Genomic DNA, 26,159 nt, shown 5'->3' with positions numbered 1-26,159 from the left:
GGGTCCCCTCTCGTGGCACCGGCGGCGTGTGTGTGTCCCTCCGCGGGCACAGGGCCGCCGCGCCTCCCGCCGGGCACGGGGCGGCTGCCGCGCTGTCCCGGGGAAAGCGAGCCCAGGCACCCCGGTACCAGGTGGGGATCTCTAGTGAGGCCCTCAGCCGGCTGCCAGGATCCTTTCACGGCCGGTGTTGCTGTGGGCAGTGCAGTGCCCTTGGAGGTAAAAAAAAATATGGCAAACACACGAACCCGACACCCCCCACCAACCCCGCCTTGAAAACTGCGATTCACCTCAGAGTTTACGCGCGCCGGCGGGGAGGGTGAGCCTCTCCCCAGGCACTATGCTCTGGGCTCGGTGCGCTCAGCTGCGGTCGGACTCGGTCACTTCTAGCCCTTGGTACTTTCTCCTCCCCAGATCTTCAGTTCCAGGATTAAAGTCTGGGTTTGTGTTAATGATTCCAAAACAGAGAGAAACGGTGGGTCGGGGAGGGGAGAGGACAGAGCAAGCTCACCTCGGTCCTGCTCTGCACTGGTGTGCCAAACACCAACCCACACACCCCAGTGGGGAGAGAGCTGGCCTTCAGCCGCCTCCCCAGCTCTCCGTCTAACTCCTGAAGGTGTCATGGTGCAGAGGGACCCGCTGAAACAGAAACTCTTTGTACAGGTAAATTTAGGCCTGAGGTACTAGAGAACATGTGCTGACATAAAAAACGTGGCCTTTAGTGTAGTTTCTAAATGAAGGTGTCTCTGTGCGTCCCCTGACCATAAGAGCCTCCTCACTGCAGTAACTCTTGAGCTTCTTGGACAATTAAGGGAGGAATAATTAAGTTCCTCAATTTTTTGTGAAAACAGGTAGAGGAGACAGCTCAGGAGGCCCTACTAGAGGCAGGACTAGTATATTATTTACATCCAGAGAATCCAGTTGGCTAAAGTAGGAAAAAGGAAACTTCATGAATCAATGGAAGTACTTACGAGTTACAACCACACCAGGAGGTGGCGTTTACACCTTATCACAAGCTTTGTTCTTGCAAAGCCTTTGAGGCTCATGTAATTCCACAGCAACTGTTAGACATCAGTGGGATTATTGACCACGCATAAATTAAAAGTCACTATATCTTTGCAGGGCAGGGGTTGTGTGAAAGATTCAAAGCTCTGGTGAATTACAGCAATAGTCTCTGGAGTTGGGCATGTCAGGACACATCTGAAACAGGAGGAATTTCTACAGGCAGCTGTGAGCGGTGCAGCCAAATTGCAATGTAAGCACTCAGAACATAACTAGGATACTTCTTTGGTGAAAAGCACTGGGGGACTTGGAAATACCCATTGGTGGTCTGGAAATTAGTTATATGCCCTACCAAAAGAATAGGTTACAGGTTAGGTCACTGTGGAAGTTACGGTTTTCTTCCTAAACTGGAAACCTTCTTGTCTACGACACTTGCGCTGAGTCCTGTCACAAGCCATTGCTGTCATTTTCTCTTAACATTTGTGCCTCCACTGGGGTGATGCAATCTTCTGGGTAGGGAATCCCTTTAAGGCTGTTCCTCTGCCTTTTCTCTGGGAGGATTTTGTCGCATTCATTTTAAAAAGCTGATTAAATTATCACTTCTGCAGACTGACTGTAGGTCTCCCTTTACTGCTAGGCAGAGAGCAGCTTTGTTTGGCGGAATCTGTTTTGAATCAGTTTTTCTGCTGCAGCAAGCATTTCAGGGAGCTGGTTATGGTCTCCTTTGAGTGTGCTGTTTACAAACAGATGTGGGCAGAACCTCAGGAGGGAGTTCTGGCAAAAGTACACAACCTATGTGCCAGGGAAGACTGCAGTGTGGTCCTCACTGATCAGCACCCAGAGGACTGTTCTGCTGCAAAGACGTAGATGGGTGCTAGCAATCCCTCTGCTGACCTTAGAGCCACAGTTTGAGGATGGAGATACAGCAGGAGCTATTTAGGGCTCTGGCAACCAAACTCTTATGAATCTTGATGCTCCAGTTTAAGCTACAGTTATCACTAGCTCCCTAGTGAGTGACATCCTTGCAGGAGAGGCTTGCAGGAGAGGCTGAAGGTAGAGGCACACACCGATGCCACAGCTGTGCCCCACAGTGATGCTGGGCTGTGGCATGCATGGCAGAGAGGATGGCACATATTCCCTCCTGCCTCTCCCATGGGAGCAGAGTGGAGGAGGCGGCAATGCTGGAGCACCACATAATGGCATGCTCTTTGATCATGAGGCAGAGCCTTTAAAAAACCTCACAAGTCACCAGGTATTAACAAAGCTGGTCCAGGCACCAGGAGCAGCATCCCAGGAATTGATACTTACCGTTGTCAGGGCTGAACTGCTGTGGTTACATGAGGAGCCCCAAGGTACCCTGCTGAGTGGTATAGTCACAAAGCCAATTGCCTGTTGCTCCATGTTGGCCCAGCCAGAGCGTGACAGGTGTGATTTGGCTGTAGCAAGGTTGTATGACTGTGTTCCTCCATGGGCTGGTTGGGTGGGAAGAGGGAACAAAAAGGAAATGGGAGAGATTTGGGACTCTCACTTTCTACCTCCGCTCTGAGCTCTGCAGAAACCTATTAGCTTTTCTTGCTGTGCTGGGCTTGGCTGCCCCTTGTGTGAGTCCAAAGTCCATGTAAGGAACACAGGAGTTGGTCACTGGACACAGTAACGGTGCAAGAGCAGGCATGCAGCCGGGTGTCTGAGACCTGTGTAAGTCAAAGCTGTGACACATCTAGGCACGGAGAGGGCTGTACTTCAGTGCAAGGCAGAAGGGCAGTAAGTTGGGATTGACAGCCTTTTGACAAGGTAACTGACCCTCCACCCACCCCTGCAAGCCGCTGGCCAGGACATTCTCTGGCACTGGAGCAGTGCTGATTTGCGTCTTGTCTCTCCACATTCCCTGTCCTCACTGTCCCTCCCTGTCTTACATTTGGCTGGGTTTCCCTCCTTTGTTAGTCATATGCAGATTGAATTTTACAGATCAAAAAAATGTCCTTTTGTTTCACTAAATCACTAAAATCACATGATTTTACAGCTGGATGGCTATTAATTCCATAAGGAACTAGCATGTTTTATATTATTTTGTAAACAAAAGACAGCTGACAATGCATGAAGATTATGATGAATGAGGTTTTCAGACCTCCTGCTAAGTTGACCATTTTTGAGAAGTAAGGCTTTGCATTTTGGATCCTTTTTCAGGGAGTCTTTTAATGATTCCCCGTCTCATAAAGTGACGCTTTTTGCTGACCACACGTCCAAATAATGTTTAAAACATCAATACTTAGAACAGTTTCAGGGCTTTGCTACATTCATTTCATTCCTGGCAACTAATATATCCCCAATGCTGATAAACTAGAAAAACTATAAATATCTTTGTACCAAGTGACACTGTGATCAGCCAATAATTAATGCACGATTGTTGGATTATCTGTGCAACATGTAGGTCTACCCTGTTACTTCTGTATTGTCAGTCAGTAGCAGACATTTCCTTTATAGAAGTTGGAGCTGAAGTGCTTGTGTAGCATTCAGTGCCTCTCTGCTGTATAAGGCAACCAAAATGTGATCTACAAGATTAGCGGGGCTTGTAGGAAGGAAAGGAATGTGAATTATAGGAATGCTACCACGGTGGCAAGGCTGAGTGCTGCTGGTTGAACGCAGGGTGAGGTTCACTGCATCACAGTCACTGGAGAGCAGGGGCCAGACCACAGCCAAGCTGGAACTGTCCTCAGCAGTTACTCCAGTTACCAGTTGGGATTTTTGTTCCAGGGTATTCCACTGCGTAGCAGTAAAAGCTGTTCTGAAACCACGTGGCTAATACCAGGTTTGTATCTGTATTGCTGTAGCATTGCTTGGAGAGATAATCTGTAAGGAATAACCTTGAAGAGACTATTATGGCTCTTGCTGCTGTGCAATTTTTACTGAAGATCCCAAGTGCTATGTTCCTGCGGGCTCCCCAGAGATCTCTCCAACTTTGCAGCCGGTGCTACCCAGTTCACACTTCTTTGAGTTATGAAGCCATAAAACAACAGTACAGACCAGAGGTGCCAGAGTACTTCAACTTTGCAAGAGATGTGCTGGACAGATGGATTGATGTGGAAAAGGTAACAGTTACTTGGCTTCTCTGATGCTGAAGTATTTCGTGAGTCCTTAATGCTGAGTATCTCACAAATCCAATCACCAAGACACTGGGGTTATGTTCTGATTGTAATCTGGTAATCACCTCATGGAGTTTGAACCTGTAGATCCCTTAGGCCACACGCTGTCCTGTCCACGAGTCCAAATAGTTCTTTCCTTTAATCAGTAACTCCAGTGAGATTGAGTGTGAGTAAATAGGTGCTTCATAAATGAGACTGAACTGAACCACTCTAAACCTTGCATGAATTCCCCCATGCACCCTACCTGGGTGTGCTGGGAAAATCACTTGACTTCTGTGCGTTTCATTGCCTGTCTAAAGATGAATAGTAAATACAGTGTAATGTCAATCCTCACCCACCTATCCCAAATGGGAAATCTTTTGCATCGAAGACTTGGAACCTACAAAACTGAATGACTTTGAACTCCAAACCACCAGACACAAGCTCTGTGCAAGGAAAGGGAATATAGAAAAAACCCATGAAGTATAGTTCTATCGCCTTTCTTACTACATAGATTTGGTCTCTATGTATGTAGGACTGGTTTTGCAGGCTCATGCTGTAAATGAGGAGGGGCTAAACGCAGCTATGTCCAGCCTGGCAGCAAGAACAGAGAAGTATCACCTGGCGCAATTGTTCCTGCAAAGGAAAAACTGGTTTTGGCAGGCTGTGAATGGAGCAAGGAACGGCCTCTGGAGAAGAGGTTTTGCCCTCTGAAGTGCACAGATAAAACCTGATCCCCTGAAAATGAACCTTAGTGTTATTGTACCTTCAAATAGATAATAAGGTATCATATTCTTGCTGCCCCAGTGAAATTTTGCTCAGGAGGTGACTTACTACACTGCTACTGCTAAATGCCTTGGCCCCCTTTAAAGCACATTGTATGCATACGTTTCAAATCACACATCAGTTAGGTGAGACATTGATTAAAGGTCACACTGTGTGGACCTATGCTTTTGAAACTTTGATTTAATTTTCTGAAGTACCAGACAGGCCCAGTTCCAGATGAAGCTGAAAATGAGCTCTGAGGGCTCAGGAGACAGTGGGGGCACAACCCAGCGGTAGCCACATTCATCACCTGTTTTGTTGGCGTGACCTAACCAAAAAGGTTCTTCTTTCTGTGTGCTGATTACTGTACAAACTCTTCAGAGTGTAAGATGAAGAACTCAGGAAAGGAATACAAATTTAATTTCCTAAATGATATTTATAGGCTATTCTTATTCTTTCTATGGGAGTGTTCTGTGTATTGTTTGGAATCAGTGGCGATTTCTTTTGCATCCCCAGGTTTCTCCAGCACTGAATAAGTGATTAATGCTTTTCTTCCTCAACCTTAAGGTAAAGGCAATCTGTTGCTAAAATGAAGCATTTGTACTGTACCCTGTTGTTCTATAGGATGGAAAAAAGTCTAAAAACCCTGCCTTATGGTGGGTAGATGGTGCTGGAGAAGAGGTGAAGTGGAGCTTCGAGGAGCTGGGAGTGCTGTCCAGGAAGGCGGCAAACGTACTCTCTGATGCCTGCAGTCTGCAACTGGGAGACAGAGTTATTCTGATTCTGCCCCGGATCCCGGAGTGGTGGCTGGTGAATGTGGCTTGCATGAGAACAGGTTAGTAAAAGCATGGAAATGTTATATAGGTACAGAAATTGTGACTTAAACCAATCCTTGCTATTTAATGCACTCAGAACTACCAACATGCTAATGAGGATGAGCTAGTGTCATGCTGGCCGAACTCTTCATGCCAGGGTTTTTCTTCATGGTGCTTTTAGGACTTTTGTGCATTCTCTAGCTGTTAAGGAAACCCTGTGAGTCGATGTGCCTCTGTCATTGTCCCCTTTCCAGCACTTGTGACACATCACAAATGCACTCTCTTACTAACTTGCAGTGAAATTAGCCCACACTAAACAAAGCGTTTCACATGTTCCCCTGTGAGATCTGTTAAATACTCAGCTTCCTAGTATTTACAACCCTAAATGTCTTGGTGCCTTACAAATACTAGCAGTACAACTTGTGAGGCAATGGCTGTGTTTACCGGTAAATAAGTCAAGTCCAGAGGCGGGGTGTTCCAGGGGCAGTGTTTTCAGAACAAGGAAAGTTATTCTGTCGATTTCTTTTACTGTCCCATGATCAGTGTAGTATTTGCTGACTTGTGCTAATCCTCACATAGCATATAATCCATCGAAGAAATCTGTATATTTACAAATGTAGGGTCAAGTCCTGCTTTTAGTACAGCTCTGTCCCACTCAAAAGAACAAAGTAAGCTGAAGTCTGCTTGTAGGTACAAGTGTTATTCTTAAATGTTGAGACTGTTTTTCCATTCCCCTTCTTTCCCTTTAGGAACTGTCCTGATTCCTGGCACACAGCAGTTGACAGCGAAGGACATTCTTCATCGACTACAGAAATCCAAGGCAAAGTGTATCATCACTGATGATTCTGTGGCACCAGCTGTAGACTCAGTTGAGGCTGAATGCCAGTCTCTGAACTTCAAGTTGCTTGTGTCAGAGGGCCACAGAGAAGGTTGGCTGAACTTTAAAGATCTCCTGAAGTGAGTAAATACTGCTGTGAAAGCACCACAGCAATAATGAAAGAAAAGCACAGTGGTTTGTTTTCAATAGGAAATGTTGGCACACACCAATATATATTCACCCTTTTAGGACTTGTGGTTTAGCCACAGTCAGCAACTAAGCACCACGCAGCCACTGGCTCGCTCCCCCCACCCTGGTGGGATGGGGGAGAGAATTAGCAGGGCAAAAGTAAGAAAACTTGTGGGTTGAGACAAGAAAAGTTTAATAATTAAAATAAAATGGTAATAGTAAGAATAATATTAACAACAATAATATAATTAAAAGGAAAAGAATGAGAGAGAGGCAAAACCTGGGGCAGGGGTGTGGTGGAATCAAATAAACAAGTGATGCAACTGCTCACCACTTGCTGACCCACGCCACCAGACCCCAAGCCACAATCACACCTCCCCTCGGCCAACTCCCCCCAGTTAATATACTGGGCATGATGGCATGTGGTATGGAATATCCCTTTGGCCAGTTTAGGTCAGCTGTCCTGGCTGCGTCCCCTCCCATCCTGGCTTCTTGTGCCCCTGGCAGAGCATGGGGAGCCGAAAAACCCTTGATTATTATAAGCACTACTTAGCAACAACTAAAAAATCAGCATGTTATCAACATTACTCTCACACTAAATCCAAAACACACTATACCAGATACAGTGAAGAAAATTAACTCTATCCCAGCCAGAACCATGACAGTGGAAAAATATCATTGTTTATGACACTTCTGACTGCTGCAGTTATTTTGGTTAAACATTTTCAAAAATATGTAGGTCACACTGTCAAGCACTTTATTAATTTTGCTTCTTTTAAGAAATGCTCCTTCTGATCATCACTGTGTGACCACAAAGTGTCAAGATCCAATGGCTATCTATTTTACCAGTGGAACTACAGGATCTCCAAAAATGGCTGAACATTCCCACAGCAGCTATGGTATTGGCCTCACAGTAAGTGGAAGGTACAGATATCACTTTAAATCAGACATATTTTGCTAGCTGGTCACATAGCAGAAGGAAGAGAAACACAAGATTTTTACCAGAAGTTTTTGTTTCAATAGTTCAAAAAACAGTTGTTTTACATCCCAGAAAGTGGGGCTTTTTTCCCATAAAACAGGACAGTTTGAAGTCCAGCGTCCTTAGTTTATAGAGGTTGTAGCAGTCATAGAGTCACTAACTTCTTTTTAACATTAACTTTTGGTAAATTCTTCATTTTGTATAGTATGTAGATTACCCATGAACATCAGCACAAGTTTATGAAGTCTGTACTTAAAAGGGAAAAAAACACAGGTCTGTTAGGCTTCTGACTTCATGTGTGTCTGGCTTAAACACAGCTCCTACAGGAACAAAATGCTGATAGTTCAGAATCTTTAAATTCATAAAGCAGTGTTGTTTATAAAATTGATATGGCAGCGTACTTCACTCTAACAGGTAAAGAATAACAAACAGAAAATACCAAATTAGATGTAAAAAACCAAAACAAAACAAAACAAAAAATCCTCATCCCTAAAAATTAGTTCAACACAACCCCAGCAATCTAATACATATTCATACAACACCATGTTCTGATGTGGTATTAGCCTGTCCATCAGTATAAATTTTCCCTTGGAAAAACTCAACATCAGTCAGTATGCTGTGACTTGCTCCTGCTCAGAAACTCAGCCTTTTCTAATTGACATTTACCAAAGACAACTAGTGATGGATTTGCTTCACTGACACATCTCGTGTTGGTATTTTAATATTTGCCTTATTCCTGCCAAATAGGGACTGTGGACCATTTCCTTGTGTTACCAGGTACTGGCTGGACCTGACTTCCTCAGATATATTTTGGAATACATCAGACACGGGCTGGGCAAAGTCAGCTTGGAGCAGCGTTTTTTCACCATGGATTCAAGGGGCATGTGTATTTGTACATAAGATGCCACACTTCAACCCAAGCATTGTCTTTGAGGTAAGTGAAAAGAGCCCAGCAACAGTACTGTTCTCTCTGGCTGGTCTTGCCCATGTTTTCATTTCCCCTGGCACTGCATGGGGGCAGCACACAGCATAGTTATAACTTTCACCAGGCGGTAACCAACTGATTAGTTTAGTAGGCAGTGCTGCAAATATATACCCCAAAACAAGGGCATATTTGACATCTGAGGAGTTTCATCATATACTCTGCTCTGGATTTGCCTGCACAAATCTGCAAACATCTATTATTAGGCCTAAAAGTGAAGTACACAAGAAAATTTTCTGGGATGCTGGAGCACGTCCAAAGAAGGGCAACAAAGCTGGTGAAAGGTCTAGAGAACAAGTCTTATGAAGAGAGATTGAGGGAGCTGGGGTTGTTTAGTCTGGAGGAGGCTGAGGGGAGACCTTATCGCTCTCTACAACTACCTGAAAGGAGGTTGTAGCGAGGCGGGGGTTGGTCTCTTCACCCTAGTAACAAGCGATAGGACAGGAGGAAATGGCCTCAAGCTGCACCAGCAGAAGTTTAGGTTGGATATTAGGAAAATCTTCTTCACCGAAAGGTTTGTCAAACATTGGAACAGGCTGCCCAGGGAGGTGGTTGAGTCTCCATCCCTGGACGTATTTAAAAGAAGGGTAGACGTGGTGCTTGAGGATATGGTTTAATGGTGGAGTAGGCAGTGATAGGTTAGCAGTTGGACTTGATGATCTTAAGGGTCTTTTCCAACCTTAACAATTCTATGATTCTATGATTTGTAGAGCACTTTGGTGTTGTTATTAAAATAAGTGACAATAACAGATAAATGAGAATTTCAGTTGCCTGCACAATGTAATTCAAAGTTAAGGAGTGAAGAGGCAGCAAAGTTTAATTTCTTTAACAAAAGGCACCACCATTATATTCTCTTACATCCTCCACACACCACTCTTCACCGTTTGAGAAAGACTACAGTGTTTCATTTTACATGGATTGACTTTATCATCATATCCATATTAATTAGATGGCTGGAAATTGCTAGTTAGTATTAGGATATATTGAAGAACACTGTCAGCTGTACACCTACTGAGCTTCCAAAGGGTAGCCTTGTGGTTTCACTTGTTTTCTATTTAAACTGCAATTATGAAAAAAATCTGCAAGAGAAACTGTAAAGCTTTCAAGAGAAAAAAACTTTGGTGTGTTGAACTAATTGTAAAATGATGTAGATTCTGTTTTGAAGAACCTAATTAAATGTAACTGCTGTGTGTTGGTGTTGGCAAGTGCACAGCTAACTGCTTTTAGGACGCTTAACATTTATTTGTGTGTTTCATAAGCTGGATGTGGAGATTGTTACATTACGTCTTACAATGAAGATGGGACCTTGCAGGTTCCAGTATATTGGCAAAATTTACTTCTTTAATTCTCAATTCTCTAGAGTCTGTCAAGATTTCCCATAACTGTCTTCTGTTCTCCTCCGACTGCCTATCGAATGCTTGTGCAACATAAACTGTCCAGGTAAGCAAAACCAGAGTATCCTTGTTGGTGTATTCGATGAAAACAGTAGACCAAATGCTCGTCTCACCTTGATTTTTCCCAAATGTACAATGGCAGAAAGATGATATATTTCTCAACATTTTGAATCTTAAGTACTAGGAACAAAGACAGAATAAAGATTTAGGGGTAGCTTAACAATTTTTTTTCATATTTGTTTTTGTTTAACACTCTACAGTTCAAATGGAATGAATAGGACTCAGTAAAATTTTTGTTCCTTTGTAGGAAGAACCCCACAATATAGAAATACAGTAGTGAATGAAGTGTAACAGATAGATGACTGACAATTATTTGTTTTCTCTTCCCACTAAGCTATACATTCAAAAGCCTGCGGCACTGTGTGAGTGCTGGGGAGCCAATCAACCCTGATGTGATAGAAGAATGGAAAACGCAGACTGGGCTGGATATTCATGAAGGCTATGGACAGACAGAAACAGTATGTTCTGCTTTACAAAAGTAAAGATGTATGCTTTACAGACACAGCAATAAATTCTATTCAGGTTGCCAAGAAAAAGTGAGAAAAAGTATATGCATTTATGACTTTTAGCGGAAAAGTCAATTGCAATAAGGAACACTGGAAAAATGTAGTTTTTGTAAGTCATAGAACAATCATAACAGCTTCGCCCAAAATCCAAGGACTGTTTTTCATTCCTGTAGGCTTTGGATTGGGAACTGACACAAAAGGGATATATTCCTCATTACCACATTCCAAGTTCTGCTTTAGAATCTATCTTTAGGGCACTCACATTATTTGGAGCTGTGGGCATGATTCTGGGGGCATAGTTTCTTTCTAGAGGTTTAATCTTTGGATATATGATTATAATGAAGACAATTAGTATTTCTTACAGAAATACACAATATTAGCTGAGTATTTTAAACCTAAATGAAAGATTTAATATACAAGCCACAGTTTAATTTAAAGAAAAAACCAAACCCAACACCACTTGTTACAGGTGCTGATCTGTGGAAATTTTAAGGGAATGAAAATCAAACCTGGCTCTATGGGAAAGCCGTCTCCAGGGTATGATGTCAAGGTATAGTACCTCTGGTGAATCAATCTCTCTCTTGCATAATCACTTTCCATTAGAGAGGTTTGGAAGCTCTAACACGGGGTTATACCACGTACCATCACTCAGCAGTGAATGAAAGGGAAGAAATGCATGTTACTGCCCTAAACTGAGCATGCAAAACAAGCAATTGGACTTCCCTGTTGCACCATCCTCACCAACATAGATGACAGCCCACTGCTAACTGGCAGACAGATATCAAACGTTAAGGCAATGATAGAAATTAAATTCCTGAGTTAAGGAAGTGTGGGAGTGAATGTTGTTTCCTGGTGATAACAAAACTGCTGAAGCAGATTCTAGCACCAAATCAATTTATAATATGGGTTAAGATTTTTAGTCTCTTTCAGATCTTAAGTTTTCCCACCCCATTACTTATGATGCTCCCTGGGGTCTTTCTAACTTCATTACATGTTTGCATAGTACTTGGCATTCCTCAGATAAAAGACAGTGCAAAGTATAGGGGATTAGTAATAATCTTACATTTCAGTTGTCAGACTCCCTACTGCTCCAAATCATTCCCGCCCCCCCCCAAAAAAACCCTATGTATTTTAAATGCACACCATGATCCTATAACCTTAACATAGTGCTTTTTAGTTGGGCTCTGAGATAATAAAACTGTGTTTTGTTTATTTTTAGATTATAGATGAAAACGGTAATATTCTGCCTCCTGGAAAAGAAGGAGATATTGCCATCAGAGTAAAACCTACAAGATCGCTTTTTCTTTTTACTCACTATGCTGTAAGACTATTTCTACCATTAAAGTAGATATCCTGTTAAATCTCTGTCACAAGGAACCTGATGCCTCATTTCATTTACATAAACCCTGCTTACCGGTCTGAAAACCTGTGGGGAGGAAAGAGGGATTTCCATTTTTTTCCTGCAGATGCTTGGGCTACTTATACAAACAATTATGTTTGATGAGATTGTCCTGCCTAACAAGTTAAAATCCACTTTCTTTTGATTGTTATTTCCTTAACAAACGGGAAATGTTTGATGGAGCCCCCTAATCCCAAAATACTCTTTGGCCGAAGGGCTAGAGCCCCCATCTGAGAAGGACACCATCTGAGAAAGGAACACCATGCACACTGCCTAGAAGTCTTGCAGGAGCCAGTTGCATTGGCTGTAGAAAGACCGCTTATTAATTGCGCTGTGCTTGAGCCTAAACTTTTCTGGGGATGAAAAAAAAAAAATCTCAGGATAGAAGATGCTAGAAATATAAAGGAAAAAAAAAAATCAAGGGTAATCACCTAAAAGCAAATTCTCTGTTCCGCAGCCTACATATTTTTTGCAGCCTTCAGTGGTTCCTAAAGCCATGGGCATAATGTATTATGATTAAAATTTTAAGTCAGTCACAAGTAGTAAAACTTGATTCATTTACTGCAATTTATGAATTTTGTGTCTAGTTTTGTAGCTTAGTAACGGTGAATTAATAATTCTCTATTATTAATGTCCAACTTGAATCTGATGCACATGACCTCAGTATGGACCAGTCTGAAAAGCTGAAATTTTTGACTGTGCCATAATGGATATGCTAAATATATTAGAATGCAATTTCATGTATTTTTCAGTTAGTTTTCATGTAAAATGTAATTTGATATTTCCTAGGATGATCCACAGAAAACAGAGGCAACAATACGTGGGGATTTTTATGTCACTGGAGACAGGGGGATTATGGATGAGGATGGATATTTCTGGTTTGTTGGAAGAGCTGATGATGTCATTAATTCTGCTGGGTAATTTAAGACTAATTAATAATAAATCATTAAACTTGAGTAACACAGATGATTTGGATGTCAAATTACATTCATGGTGCTATCGAATACAACTAAAAGCCCTTTCTTCCATTTTAAAGATACCGTATTGGACCATTTGAAGTAGAAAGTGCCCTAGTAGAGCATCCTGCAGTGGTGGAGTCAGCAGTTGTCAGCAGTCCAGACCCTATCAGAGGAGAGGTAAACAAGTTAAACAAGCTTATATATTTAAATAGCTTTGTGCATACCAGAGCTAATAAAGCCCAACTTCCAAGGGATTTATCTATCCAGGGATTTTTTTTTCTTTTTAAAATGAAAACTGAATAAATTCAACTCAGCATTTCTACTCATATCAGGCACTGGACAATCCAAAACTGACCAACGCATTTGCCCCAGATCCAATGTAACAAAAGCACCATTTGAAGCTTTCCCTGTCATTCAAATACTTAGGTTTTTCATCTTTATTAAATGCATATCTTTATTAAATGCATATAAAATGCCTGCACAGTCCAGACCAATAGTGAGCACCCACAGACTTTGGCAAAGTTTTCTGTACCTACCCTATACCTTACTCTTAAGTTTGTCAGCAAATGTTTTGTTAAAGTTTTAAAGTTTCAAATCTTACTGTTGTGTAATACCATTTAATTGGCATTTAAACCATTGCTGCTGTAACTTCTTTAGGTAGTGAAAGCCTTTGTTGTTTTAACATCTGACTATGCTTCGCATGATCCAGAAAAAATGATGAAAGAGCTACAAGACCATGTTAAAAAAGTTACTGCTCCATACAAGTACCCTAGGAAGGTGAGTGCTCAAATACTCAGATAATTTTCACTACCGTGAAACAGTGGGTGTTAACGGTTATGTGGCTTATAAACCTATGCCGCTGAGGTTTAGGAAAAGTAATTTAGGTAAACGGTATCTTACTTCATATTGCAATTTCCTCCCTTCCCCAATAGATGGAGTTTGTTCAACAGTTGCCAAAGACTATTAGTGGGAAGATCAGAAGAAATGAACTGCGCCAGAAGGAGTGGAGAAAAGATTGAAGTACTTGTTGCTTTTTTATAGGATTTTTTACAAAGTAAGATATTGCAGGTTTACACAGTAGCATAGAGTAAAAGACATTATGCTACAGCTTTTGTAGTTTAGGTTTGAATAAATTTTTACCTGGTTCCCAGCATTTGGCTGGGCCAGGTGCTACACTATTAGCTAACAGTATAAAAGCAGGCAGGCTGATACAAATGAAATTGGAAACTCATATAGTCAAGAGCACAACAGGTAATGTGCATTAAATGAAGCGTCACCAGCATTTTATCTTTATTGCTATTTAATTTAAAGGATAAAAAACCACTAAGAGTTTAAGACAACACTATTGCTTCAAGGATTACTTTTGAGAAGTGCAGCAACTTCTAAGTAAATTTTTAAAAGCTAGTTGTAATCATTACATGTATATTTAGAAAAAAGTGTAAATAAAATCTGTGTCATTAAAATGGTCTTTAAGGACTGGATTAGTAAGGAATTTAAAACATCTGCTCATACTTTAGCACTTAGGTTTATCTGTTCTCTCACACTTAATTAGCGAGGTACTTTGTGATATATTGATATTTTTGTATGCTTGAGCAATTTCCATTTCCAGCTACGTTAACCAAGCAACATCATTTTTGTCCCATTCTCAGAACATATATCTGACCTTGTTGACTGTCCTGATAATATTAAGGATGATCAACTTACTGAATTTAAGATTTGAAAATTACCAATTTTCAAGTTCTCATGGAGGGTCTAAGACACAAACATTTTTTGTTGGAGGAATTGCCTAAATTACCAGCATAAGTTCCAAGAGAGGTCAAAGCATCTGCTTTCAGGGTGAGACCATTAGATTTCTCTTTTAGAAGCACATATTCCCACTTGAAGTATCCACAGCCTTTCTTATTATCTTCACGCTTGCCAACAGGACAACAGAAAAATGCTTTGCCGTGATTTGGACCAGCATTTGACACATACAGTTTTTTAGCTCTTCGACCACAGTTACACAGAGGGGGAGTTGGGTTTCCATTTTTCATGGCTCTTACAGACTGATTCAAATTGACTGTGGAGTTCAGAATGGCAGGAGACACTCTGGGCAAATTTGAACTTCTTAAAGGTAAGGAATGACCAAAAGATGCAGTTTTCTCTTGATATACAGCAAAAGACTGTTTTTTTGCTGGTGGGAACATTTTTGGACTAGTTGGCTTTCTTTTAGGAACCTCTGAAGAAGTAGAATAATTTCCAGTTAATGCTGATTGTGCTGAAATAGCATTTACCGTTGCAGATGGTAACTTAAAAGCTGAAAAATTTGAAGTCTGCCGTTGTACTGTTCCTACATTATAGATAGTCGTATCAGGACTTTTGTAAACAATAGATTTCAGAGGTTCCACAGGTACCATGGTTTTCTCTGAACTTTGGCTATCTGAACTCACCACAGCCAATTTTCTTGAAATTGTTTTCTCTTCAAGTACTGTTAAAATATCTGTACTTGAGTAATCTTTGAATTGAATGCAGTCTGAATTTTGTTCATATTGAGATTCTGGTATTAAAGCGACATCTTCCCAGTCAGTCAGCAGAGATAAGCAATCAGAACTAGTAGTTATATCCTCATTGGAGTTATTAACAGAGGGGATGGTAGTGGAGACGAGCACTAGGCCTGATCCACGTACTGGAGGGCTATATCTGGCTGCACTCAGAGGTTGCCCATTGCTTGATCCTTGCTGAATGCCTGTTGATACAGTACTGTGAGATTGCTGTGCCTGCTCAAGAAATCTGTCAGTAGATGCTGCTAAAGAGCTTTGGGCTTGAGTGTGTAACTCAGTCCTTGAGCTGCTGCTAGGTACAGCGTGGATGTCTGCAGAGGAATCCGTGCAAGTGGTCTGTTGTTCTTCAGTTTGTACATTAGAATTTATCTTAATTCCAGCAATACTGCTGTGGTTTTTCTCAGCCAGAGAGTTTGTTTTGCAAGTTCCATCTCTAGATGCTTCAGGTCTGCTGTTAATTCCCAATGGAGTCTTGTCAGTGAAGTTTATAGTCAGTGTTCTGGAAGTGAAATTATTCTTTGGATGTGTCTAGGGAATCCGCAAACAAAAGGAGATTTTGGAAAGTGAATACCCAGAAGTTTTAGGAATCAATGAACAAAATGAATAAGCGTATCAGCCTAGGGATGTTCTGTTTAATTCATAGTCAAGACTCTGGGTTTATTATTTGAATAGCTCACCTTCCATCTGCATTCCAGACTGCAAAGCAAGTAGAAGGGAAGATACGAAGAAGTTACTAACCTTATCCAAAGATTTAGTAACCTTCAGCACACATCCATCACAAATCAGCCTCCAGGCAAGACGGGCAGTATTCCGAGAATCATCCAACCCTTTAAAAAAGTATGGTTATATTAATTCTTCTTTTTAAACTACTACTGGGGATAGTTCTTATTGGAGGAAAAATGTCTTCTAGGTAAGCCTTACATAAATGACAGGGATTCATAGAACTCTGGCACATAGTTATCTAGTTCAAAAAAGGGAAGCAAAAGTAAAAAATTCCCTCTGCTGAAACATCTGAAGGACCAATCCATAGAGCTGAATATATATCCACAATTGTTTAAATCCTCGTTCTGTTTTAGTTATGTAAAAAAATTCATATTGTGCTGGTGTTCTCTTACACTAATATGCTGTCCAGAGCTATTGGGTAAAATCAATTTTCCTTATCCTTCCTCTGCCTCTTTTGTTCTGCGCCCTAGCAATTCAGAAATTGATCTTGTTGAACAGGCACTCAATAGCACTAGGAGAGATTTCAGAAATAAAGCATGAGGTTACAAATTACAAACTCTGATCTTCAAAGCATCTAGCTTTTCTTGTTTTGATATTTTTGTAGGACAGAACATGGCATGATCTGGAAGTAACAGTCACTATTTAGAGTCATCACTAGCTGTGACTAGCTGCTTTAGTTTAGCTAACTAAAGCCAAATGGTAGCTATTTAGCTTTATGAAAAATATATATATTAAAATGAGAATCATCATATCATACTTACCAGAATGTTCCCGTCCTGCAAAAGCTATCCCCAAATCCTGCAAAGCACCATTTAGCCCTTTAGGCTTCCTATTATAGAAGGCCTAAGGAAAAAAACACAGCTGCTTAACATAAAGCATTTCAAAAGCTCTCCATAGTGAAGTGAAAACCATTTCAGAAATATCACCTTATGAATAATAAATCTCACAAGGCAATTGTGCATGTCAGGTATCTTCATTTTACAGTTGGGATAAATAACCATAAGACAGTAAGTGACTTGCCCTGTTACAAATTGGAATGGAAAGAGCCATGAATCCCTTTCTCTCAGTCTTAACTAACCAATTCTGTCTTTGCTCTGGAGTCATTAATTTGCACTTTATGGCTTACATTGGTGAAGGCCTTAACAGAGCAGCATTGAAGAATACAACTATATCTTGAGATGTTTAAACTTGCAAACTGCAAAGGCATGAGCATTAATATATTTGGCATAGGTATAAGTTATTTTTAAATGAGAAAAAGTAAGTATTGCTACTCACTTCCGTTATCTCATTTGATCATGAGAAAGGGGGAATATTCATGCTGTTTATCTCTAGAGACCTAATTCTGCTACATAGGATAAGAGCCTAAGCTCCAAGTGTCAGGGAAGGTAGACTCCTGGCCCTTTGAAAGTTTCCTTGACTACACAGGGGAAGGTACACTTAGCTGCTGTTAGCCCCCAAGTTAGAAATCTAACGTGGTATAGACTGTGTAATAAAACAATTAATTCCTTTTTTTTTTTTAGTATTCTTCATGCTGTTCAGAACATACTTTCTGGTCCAAGTACAGTTCACATGCTAGACCTTTAAGTACCTCTAAACAGATGGTGATGGCTATTTTTTTCACAGCTGTGTAAGGCAGCAATAAGAGCACACAAAACCAGGTAAGTTAGGAAGCAAATAGAACAAAAGATGTCAGGAAAGGAAAGGCAGCTCAAAAAATCCTCCTAGGATTATCATTCATTTATCATCAGTCACACCAGGTTGTTTTCCTAGCATTAAGATTCCTATTAAAATTCATGCAGTTCTCAGGCATGCAATTTGTTACTGTGCAATAATGACGTGGAAAGAAAACAAACGGGTTACTCTAGTCACTGGAAGATAGAATATTGGCTTGTAACTGCAGATAGTTAGCCTTTAAGATGATAATATGGGTATAAATGTTTCACAGTCTATTGATCTTCTCACCCTGTATGTTGCTTTGAGATCAATCCAGGAATTTAAAATGTCAGGTTTTCGCAGCTGCTTCCTTTTACACTCATACTGCAAACATACACCCAGGTCCCAGTCTGCACAGAAAAAAACCCACAAGTAATCCATTACTAAAGAACTGGCCTAAAACATACATAAACATGGCTTAAAATCTTCATAAAGGGACATACCATCAATGTACAAGTAGCCTCCTGTACTGCTGGACAGGAAGCATAGGCGAGCGGGCTTCATTAGCACAGGCCAATCAAATCTTTGTACATGAAAAGCACTAGGGTTGCTGCAGTGGGACATTGGGATGAGTGAATGCCTATTGTGAGTAAAGAATGACTTCACAATGGCTAAAGACATCATAATATCGTTTAGACACATTAAGAAATGTGTCACAGTTCACTATATGTGAGCAGAAGAATGTAACCGTGTCAGACCCTGGAGACAAAGATGTAGCGAACATATTCAGGATCCAAGGGTTTTAATATTTTCAGTCTTATCCCAATATTGCGCACCTTTAATACCTAATAACAGGATTTGGGCTTCCTAGAAGTTAAGATACAATCTCACTAGCACCACCAAATGTTCATTTTTTATGTGTATTAATCTGTAGAAGCAGCAAATGGAAATTTTATTTACCTGTCCAAGTAACAAAAGTACATGGTTTTGCCTCTGAAGTAGAATGACTTGGAATATCTGAACTTAATATAATTTTCTTCTCCTTTTGTATCTTTTGGATCCATTTCAAAAATTGTGATAAACAAATGTTCAGAGGGACCCCTTCATCAACTTGATCCTTTATGAAACAGAGCAAGTATGCGTGTGTTAGTATGCACTGAAAATCATTTAGGATTTGTTTCTCTTTAGTTCTTTAAAGGCATGTTTAAAAAATAGTAAATATAACGGTTTAAAATAATACTAAATAGCAATTCTACCTGTGTTATGCCAGTTAATTCTGTACAAAATTGAGAGAGAATAGGATGCTCCTGGGGCTGGACATAGGTGTGGAATTCAGATTCAACCTCTCCCGTTGAAGTGTTTAACAGGACTGCTGGAAACTCAACTGCAGCAAAAACACAACGGGCAGAAAAAAAGGAGGGGGGGGCCGGACACGGACACACGGCACACGGACACCAAACCACAAAGCTAGAAGGGTTAAAGCTGTTAACAGAAATTATTCCATTTGCTTTAAACTGAGGTTGAAATACCAGGGATTAGAAGGAACCTGATGTAATGAAGAGAATGTTCGAAGCCGCCTCCCCCAAAGGCCAGACCCCGCAGCCCGCCCCTCCCCGCAGCCCCCAAAGGCCAGACCCCGCAGCTCCCCCCTCCCCGCACCCCACAAAGGCCAGACCCCGCACCCCCCACTCCAGGCAACCCCTCCCCTTCCCACGCCCCCTGCAGCCGGGCTTCTGCTTTTCGGTGTCCGCCCGGTCCCGCCGCACTCACTGATCTCGGGGCGACGCCGCCCCGCGTCCCGCCAGCACGTGGCCTCGAAGTCGAGGACGATCAGGTACGGGAACCGCTGCCGCTGTCCGGCCCCCGCCGCCGCGCTGCTCCGCGCCAGCCCCAGCCGTCTGCGGACCGCAGCAGCACCGGCACCGCCTCAGCATCCTCCGCGCTGAGGGGGGCCCGCCTCACCCTGCCCCTCCGCGCCCGGGCGTTCCCGCCCCGGCACCCCCAGGGCCTCGCCCGCCCGGACACCGCCACCCCGGTCCCTTCACGGGCCCCAGTGGGGGGAATCCGGCCCCGCACCTGGCCAGGCGCTTGGTAGCCATCTCGGCCCTCAGCCCCTGGACCACCGCCGGGCGGCCATTTCAAACCTCCCGCCGGCGGCAGCGGGGCCGCCCCCATCCGCGCTGTCGGCGATCGTCTGCTCTGGTCTTGCCCGCAGGCAGGCGCAGGTAGCCGCCTGCCGAGGCAGCGTGTTCCCCGGCGGATGGAAAGCCTAGAGTCGCTGAGGTGGGACCTGCGGCCGGGGTCCCTGCTCGGGGGGCCGGGGCAGGAGGGGGCGGCCGGGCTGCGGACCATCACCGTCCCCATGGGAGCGCCGGCGGCGGGCGGGGGCGGGCTGTCAGTCAGCCCGGACCGTCACCCCGCTGTGAGGGGCCGTGGCGGCATCGGCCCGCGCCGCCCAGACCCCGCCGTGCTTCCTTCTAGGCTATGGCAAAGGCAAATGTCCGCCTGAACGGGTGCAAACGGCCCGCCGGAGCCGGTGAGGACGCGGGGGCCCGGGAGTCTGCTCGGAAGCGGAGGAAGGCGGATGGCGGCGGCCCTGAGGTGAGCGGCGGGGCGGCGCAGGGCGAGGAGGGGCTGCGGGCGCGCGGCGCGTGGCGTTTCCTCTTACAGCCGCCCTCGCGGGACGTTTGTTGCATCGCGTTGGGATGCTGGAAACTTGGCAAAAACGGGGCTTACTGGCAGTCTGGCTGGAGGGTTGGCTGGAGGTAATACCTACAGATGGTGCATTAGTTTCCGCTCCAATAATTTCTTGGAAATGAACTCGTTTTGAGTGTTAAGTATTTACATTAGGTATTTACATTTAGGGAATTTTGTCAGGAAATAAATACACTCTCCAGTATCACTTTCCTGAACAGAGTAGACCTCGACAGGAGCGTTGTGTCTGCTCCACACATTCACACCTTCATGATGCAAATCAACCCAAAGTTTCCACCTCATGGTAACACCTCACGCACCCAGGGTACAATTCACTCAGTGCCCAGTGTGGGACCAGAGTAAGCACGTCTGACCTGTGAGTTCAGTCTTAAAATTTGTACCTGATTAGAGACTGAAATTCCTGTGGTTTGCAGGTACCCTTTGCATGGTAAAATGAAATTTATGCTGTTTGCTTGGGGTTTTTTTGCAAAGCTCTAATTAGGCCGTATTGAAAACAACAGTGTCATTACTTGTCTAACTTAGTAGGAGAGATGAGGGACTAGCAATTACACCACCCTGTGTCATTATTACCAGATGATTCTTAACCACTTGAACCTCAAAGGCTGTAGCCTGTGATTAGCTTTCTTACCCTGTGACAAATGGCTCTAGAAGTGTACCAGCCCGATGCCATGTGGGCAGGCTCTGGCAAAACCAATGAGCACGAAGCTTGTTAGCATGGCGGGGAAAACACAACTTCTAGTCGTTGGTTATCCCGTGGGATTTGATGTTCGGTAATGTTCAATGGTCTTTTTTTTCTTTTCCCCTGTATGCTGTGATTCCATTTCATCACGTTAAAAATAAAAAGAGCATCTTTCACGTTTTTTACGGATCAAAGGAGTTCCATTGGAACTCCACATGGTCAGTGGAGGTCTCCAAAATCATTCATTTACTTGCTGATTAGCTTTTAGGAGAATTTTTGTGTTTAGGCTTAAAGAACTGTTGTGTTGAACTGTGTGTTGCAGCCTCCATCTCATCTACTGGATGCTTTCTTTGTGCAGTTTCCTTGGATTTTACTGAAACGTTTTTCTGTCCTGCAGGGGTCAGCAAACCCATCTGCCAAAACAGATCATGTCATGTCAATGAATGAAATGGGTTTCAGCAAAACCTTACATGAAGTGGCTACATATAGCACTTGTGTAAATGCCCAAAGCCCTACAGCAGCAAGTGGGTGAATGGGTTGAGAGAGCAGAACATTGTGTTTGCAAATCGAAAACTTTGTCTCCTTACTACATACATCTACTTACATTAATCTTCATTAAATAAATCTTTGAAGTTAGAGTACCTGGTTGACTGAAATATTGATAGTAAATTTAATACTAAAGCATGATTTGAAAGAAAACTTTTGCCTGTAATGAGTGGAGTTATTTTAAATGTAGTTGATTGTATCCAAATAGTAAGTACGTTTCTATATAGTTACCTTATAATTTCTATACACCATATAATTCACTTCATTTTCCATGAACTTGTGTGATTACATTAAATCTTTCTTTACTAGCATTTCACTTTTTACAGGAAAAGTCACCTCGTTTGTCAGCAGCTTTATTTGGTGAGGACTGTGAAATCAGCCGTGACCAGCTGTATGAGTTGTTGAAGTATGCAGCTTTGGGAAAATGCCACAATGCAACACAGCCCAGGTATAACCCATTCATATTCAGGAATTGAACTAGTCGTATGTCCTCACATGTTGTGAAAACGTACCTAGAGGCATATTGGCCATGCTGGTTTTGGAATCCTTGCAATGCAGTTACCATGACAGCCTGTATTATGTAGATATAGTTGTTAGACTTGGCCAGAGACCAGAATTCCTCTTCTGACAAAAATTCTAGTATTTCATAGTTATCAAAACCCAAACAATTCTGTGGAACAGAAGCAGCTTCACACTTTGAGGAATGAAATACCATGTTCAAAATATTAGCACAACACAAAAAAAATTAACGGGTTTCGTGTCAGATATAATTGAAAGTGAATGTTCTAGAGTGTTTTGGGAAAAACATTTTAATCATTTTTCCCGTTTTCAGGGCAACTTCTCATCAGTGGAAGGGAAAGGGTGTATAACCTCAGCAAAAATATGGTGAAATATAATGAATCTTGAAATGAAACTCAAGGCAAAATGATCCCAATTTAGGTTTTTAGTATTGAATAGAAAATTATTTTGTTAAACTTTTTTTGATGCATTATTTCACTAGACAGCATGACTACAAGTGAAGTTATTCATGTATTCACATTCTGATGCATATAAATGAGGTGGAATGTCTTGAAATGGTACTGCAGCAGAATTTTGTTGTAGCTTATTCTGTCTCCTGTATTGTGTTGCTTCCAGGAATATGTGGCTGTTCGAGATAAGCTATAAAGCCTCTTCTCATTGAAGTCATTTGGCACTTTGCCATTCACTGATTTAAAAGCTGGGCCGGTTCCAAGTTTGTTTTTAAGAGGGCTTGATAATTGTTTTGCTTTGATTTTTTTTCTTCTTTTTTTAACTGCAGCTGGTGCCATATTTATCACCAAAGCCACCTGGCTGGGGTTGTGGTTATTGTTCTGCATGAAATGAGCCAACTCCATTTCTACAAATTCTATTTGCAGTTTAAACACCTCAGAAAACTGTTCCGGCATGTAAGTCACCAAACTGTTCTTCCAGTCCTGAAGCCATGTCCCAGGGATTAATCACTGTGGTGAAATTATTGCCTTTTCTGATAGGAAGTGGCCATCTTTGACTCTCAAAGCAAGCTAATGAGCAGATCTATTTGTAGCCATTGTCAGCTCAGAACAAAAGCCAAGGCTTTGATATTAGAAACAAGTTTTCAAGACTTAAATCTTTAAAGCCTTACTAGGTGAAACTTGTATTGATATTTCAGTCTTCTGACTATTATGCTTCCTGCATCTTCAGGATGCCAATGAGATTAAAAAGATCTCAGTTAATTTGATATTTACTCTGAGTGAGTGAGGAGACTCTTGGTAGAGTTACACTATTTCCACTGGTTGAGAAATCTCACTTTTACTATTTGCCCTTTATGTCAAGTTTCTCCCATCTCCCTAAAAGATTGTTAAAAGAATTATTTTAATTTTCTGAGTTATAAGCAACATTTTTGAAGGAAGGAAGGAAGAAAGAAGCACTTAGTTTAAGACTTCTAGAGAATTCTCCCTGAACTGCAGCAAATGCAAATCACAACTTAAAGCAAGTTCCAGACTTTCCAGTTAGTTTCTGTCAAAGAAAGTCTTGAGATTTGCCTTCTTGATCATATCAGGCAAGGCAAATCTGTCCCTTAGTACTAAGAATCCTATGTCATCTGTCATTAAAACAGGTTTGGTTTGTGCTGGAGTTTTTTTCTTCCTTGGGAAAACACCAAACGTATTTCCACTACTCCTTTATCCATCGTCCTCTGAATTTGGCTGGTTTGGGGATCAAGAAACATCTCATTTGCTTGGTATTTCTGCGTCTGTTTCAAAGTCTCTAACATATCTCTTTTTTTTTCAGAGATTCACATTAACCCCTTCTGCCAACTTCCTAGCCAGCCTGTATGGAGAAGGAGCAAACCTGAAACCTCAAAACACTGCACAAGGTATCTTCTTGGCTTTGCATCATCTCTTTCAACCACAGTTGATTCACTTTCAACAGTAATTTATGACTTTGCATTCTGTACAGTCCCAGCATGCTGCTATGGTAGACTTGTTTGCAAAGGAAAACGTACAACGGCTGAAACCATGAGACTAGTTACCCTAGCTAGTTTAGTAACTCTCCATTGGGCTTATTGTCACAAGTAAACGCAAAAAGCAGAGAGAAAGTTTTTAACACGTTTAATCCAAAATTCTGACCCTTTGTTACCTGTTTTGTGATTATTTTACTCTAACATGTATCTAATAAAAGCTACAGAGCTATAAAGTAGATTCAAGCTAAGTATTTACTAATTTCTGCTTAGTTTTCTTTGTTATACTGAGCAGCGAATCCACATAAAGAATGGGTGTGTTGACAACTGATTTCCTTTTTTTAGACTCTTTATAGAGGTGATTGTAATTCATCAGGCTTGTACAAAACCTGCAAGAGACTACAATACAAACTTCACTGAAATTGTTAGAAGTGTAACAAAGAATCTTGAATTCAAGTCCTAAATGGGAGAATGAGCAACTGTTACTTTCAGTGTATTGACAAAGTCCTCTAGCATCCTGACTGTAAACCTACTGCACAGTCACAGATCCAAGATGTCAGGTCTGTTTTTCTTTTAAGAGCAATCTGCAGAGAATCACTTACAGGATAATTTAACTTTATACCGCTCTGGATTCTGGCATCAGTTGAGTGCTTGCTTCTTTGTGAGCCACACTTAGAGCACATTTTCTTATGATCATACTTACAGGAAAGAATTTCACAGAGGTGGTAGGGAAAAAAAGATAACTTCTTTTACAGCTGGCATGAAGTAACAGATGATTATGTTGTCATGCTTACGGAGCAAGTTTGTTGTCTCTGTTTCTGAAAGGAATGTGAGACAGAGACGTGTAATGTGACTTGCTTCTGAATCAGCCAGCAGTGTCAGTAGCTGAACTGGGAAAAGATTCAAGTGTCCCAAATATCAAGTATATTTTTTATATATGTATATATTATATACACTGTATACATTAATTATAGTGCTTTGTGTATATAATTATCTACATATAATGTAGATAGTGTGTACATATACACACACAATAAATGAGATATAATCTGGAGATATATATATATAAAAACTAGAGAGAAGGATAAAAATAAACTGGAGATGGATAGATAGACAGATAGTCTGTCTATCTGTCTCTCTATATAAATATCTAAATCTCCAGTTTATTGTTCCAGGTAGTGTTTTGCTTTGAAATGGCATAGCCTTTTCGTGTTAAAACTGACTGACTGCAGAAAACTGACTGCAGATAGGGAGTGCTATCTAAGCTTGACAGATGCTCCTGTATTTTCCAGGTTTGACTTCTACTAGCAGTGAATGTATTCCAGAAATCTCAGATTTGGAATGTGATCCCATCATTCGGAAATACGGAGAGAAAAAGCAAGGCCTTACTAGCTATACTCTAACTTTAGAAGAGCAGAAAAAAAATGACTATCCCATAAAAGGTTGGGTTTTGAGGGCTTTTGTTTGGTTGGGTTTTTTTATTTGTTTGTTTTTTGGGGGTTGGGTTTTTTGGTTTGTTTTTGGGGTTTTTTTTGACAGTTAGTGATATGTTTGGTCATATAAGATATGCAATGAGTTTTAGAAGACAGAGGTCTGTTTCTTTTTCATGGGATTTTTTTCATTCTAGGCTCCCCTGGATGTAAGGGCTTTGTAGATACAGAGTGTGATCAGCAGAGGACGGACAGCAGCCCCCTCTTTGGTCTGGATTGTGAAATGGTAAAAATAAATGTGTATGGCCTTAGAAAATATAGTCAAGCAACCAAACTTCTATCAGCTATTCCAAAGTGAGCCAAGCACACTGTATATTTGCTAAATCATTTCTGATATATTAATACCTGCTGCCAGTCCCTTCATTGATGGTACCA

At 41.7% G+C, this 26,159-nt stretch overlaps 3 protein-coding genes across 9 annotated transcripts in view; 2 read left to right on the top strand and 1 right to left on the bottom strand.

Annotated features, from left to right (window-relative positions):
* The first annotated feature begins 125 nt into the window (after window positions 1-125).
* On the top strand, window positions 126-14,702 carry LOC142062559 (acyl-coenzyme A synthetase ACSM3, mitochondrial-like). 5 transcript variants are annotated; one of them, XM_075105095.1, is made up of 15 exons: window positions 2,630-2,790; window positions 3,751-3,805; window positions 3,909-4,085; window positions 5,508-5,718; window positions 6,448-6,655; window positions 7,485-7,628; window positions 8,461-8,617; window positions 10,026-10,105; window positions 10,454-10,577; window positions 11,095-11,175; window positions 11,845-11,946; window positions 12,814-12,941; window positions 13,061-13,160; window positions 13,641-13,760; window positions 13,916-14,702. In XM_075105095.1, the coding sequence occupies exons 3-15, from the start codon at window positions 3,921-3,923 to the stop codon at window positions 14,000-14,002; spliced, it is 1,707 nt and encodes a 568-aa protein (XP_074961196.1). In that variant the 5' UTR covers window positions 2,630-2,790; window positions 3,751-3,805; window positions 3,909-3,920; the 3' UTR covers window positions 14,003-14,702. The 5 variants fall into 5 exon arrangements, with proteins under 5 accessions (XP_074961195.1, XP_074961194.1, XP_074961196.1 ...); XM_075105094.1 differs by lacking the exons at window positions 2,630-2,790; window positions 3,751-3,805 and adding an exon at window positions 126-216 and having other exon boundaries at window positions 3,828-4,085; XM_075105093.1 differs by lacking the exon at window positions 3,751-3,805 and having other exon boundaries at window positions 2,596-2,694; window positions 3,828-4,085.
* On the bottom strand, window positions 12,977-20,137 carry ERI2 (ERI1 exoribonuclease family member 2). Its single transcript, XM_075105091.1, has 8 exons — window positions 19,976-20,137; window positions 19,670-19,797; window positions 19,156-19,283; window positions 18,860-19,016; window positions 18,209-18,309; window positions 17,008-17,089; window positions 16,262-16,350; window positions 12,977-16,051 (listed from the first exon to the last, which is right to left on the bottom strand). The coding sequence occupies exons 1-8, from the start codon at window positions 19,996-19,998 to the stop codon at window positions 14,717-14,719; spliced, it is 2,043 nt and encodes a 680-aa protein (XP_074961192.1). The 5' UTR covers window positions 19,999-20,137; the 3' UTR covers window positions 12,977-14,716.
* Window positions 19,669-26,159, top strand: part of REXO5 (RNA exonuclease 5) — a 22,461-nt gene continuing 15,970 nt past the window's right edge. Inside the window, exons 1-7 of one of the 3 annotated variants that reach the window (XM_075105089.1) lie at window positions 19,669-19,733; window positions 20,381-20,500; window positions 22,166-22,287; window positions 23,137-23,263; window positions 24,126-24,210; window positions 25,587-25,736; window positions 25,922-26,010. In XM_075105089.1, the coding sequence (XP_074961190.1) occupies window positions 20,384-20,500; window positions 22,166-22,287; window positions 23,137-23,263; window positions 24,126-24,210; window positions 25,587-25,736; window positions 25,922-26,010 (690 nt within the window). In that variant the 5' untranslated portion in view covers window positions 19,669-19,733; window positions 20,381-20,383. Of the gene's footprint in view, window positions 19,734-20,091; window positions 20,183-20,380; window positions 20,501-22,165; window positions 22,288-23,136; window positions 23,264-24,125; window positions 24,211-24,646; window positions 24,855-25,586; window positions 25,737-25,921; window positions 26,011-26,159 lie in introns of those variants that run through there. The other 2 variants (XM_075105088.1, XM_075105090.1) reach the window with 2 other exon arrangements.

Source organism: Phalacrocorax aristotelis, chromosome 10 (genome assembly GCF_949628215.1).
Source record: "Phalacrocorax aristotelis chromosome 10, bGulAri2.1, whole genome shotgun sequence".
Classification (NCBI taxonomy): Eukaryota; Metazoa; Chordata; class Aves; order Suliformes; family Phalacrocoracidae; genus Phalacrocorax; species Phalacrocorax aristotelis.
Note: the sequence above shows the minus strand (reverse complement) of the source record. Positions and strands in the feature narration are given on the sequence as shown.